This window comes from Eimeria mitis, genomic scaffold (genome assembly GCF_000499745.2).
Source record: "Eimeria mitis Houghton genomic scaffold, Emh_scaff2591, whole genome shotgun sequence".
NCBI classification, from domain to species: domain Eukaryota; phylum Apicomplexa; class Conoidasida; order Eucoccidiorida; family Eimeriidae; genus Eimeria; species Eimeria mitis.
Window position 1 is genome coordinate 2,089 of NW_013570931.1, and position 545 is coordinate 2,633.

At 60.4% G+C, this 545-nt stretch overlaps 1 protein-coding gene across 1 annotated transcript in view; it reads right to left on the bottom strand.

Moving 5' to 3' along the window:
• The window catches only part of EMH_0056000 (uncharacterized protein), a gene marked incomplete at both ends in the record, with an annotated part of 936 nt that extends 543 nt beyond the window's left edge, over positions 1-393 (bottom strand). Inside the window, one exon of the mRNA XM_013497300.1 lies at positions 1-393. Within this exon, the coding sequence (XP_013352754.1) occupies positions 1-393 (393 nt within the window).
• Between the last annotated feature and the right edge of the window lie 152 nt (positions 394-545).

The following is a 545-nucleotide window of genomic DNA, read 5'->3' on the forward strand; positions in this document are numbered from 1 at the left end:
GGCAGCACGTGATGATGGGGTGTATAGACAGCTCCCCAGCTGTACGTTGCTGCTGCTGCTGCTGCTGCTGCTGTTGCTGCTGCTGCTGCTGCTAAGGTTCAAGCTGCGTCGGATGGCGGGGCCATCGAAGAGGTACATTAAGGGCTGCTGCTGCTGCAGCTGCAGCTGCTGCTGCAGTTGCTGCTGCTGCTGCTGCTGCTGCTGCTGCGCCTGCTGCAGGGGCTTGTTTCTCTGTGTGGGGGGGGCAGCTAAAGAAGACAGAGAGAGGAACGCATGCTGCCTCAGGGCGGCTGCATATACCTGTGTCTGCTGCTGTTGCTGCAGCAGCAGCAGCAGCAGCAGCAACAGCAGCAGCAGCAGCAGCAACGGCTGTCGTAGGGATCGGCGAGACATTGGTGATACGCTCGCCTCATGAGGTGTACGTACACACCTGCAGCTGCTGCTGCTGTTGCTGCTGCTGCTGTTGCTGTTGCTGCTGCTGCTGTTGCTGCAGCTGCTGCTGCAGCTGCTGCTGATGTCGCTGCTTATGCTGTGGCTGCAGCAGC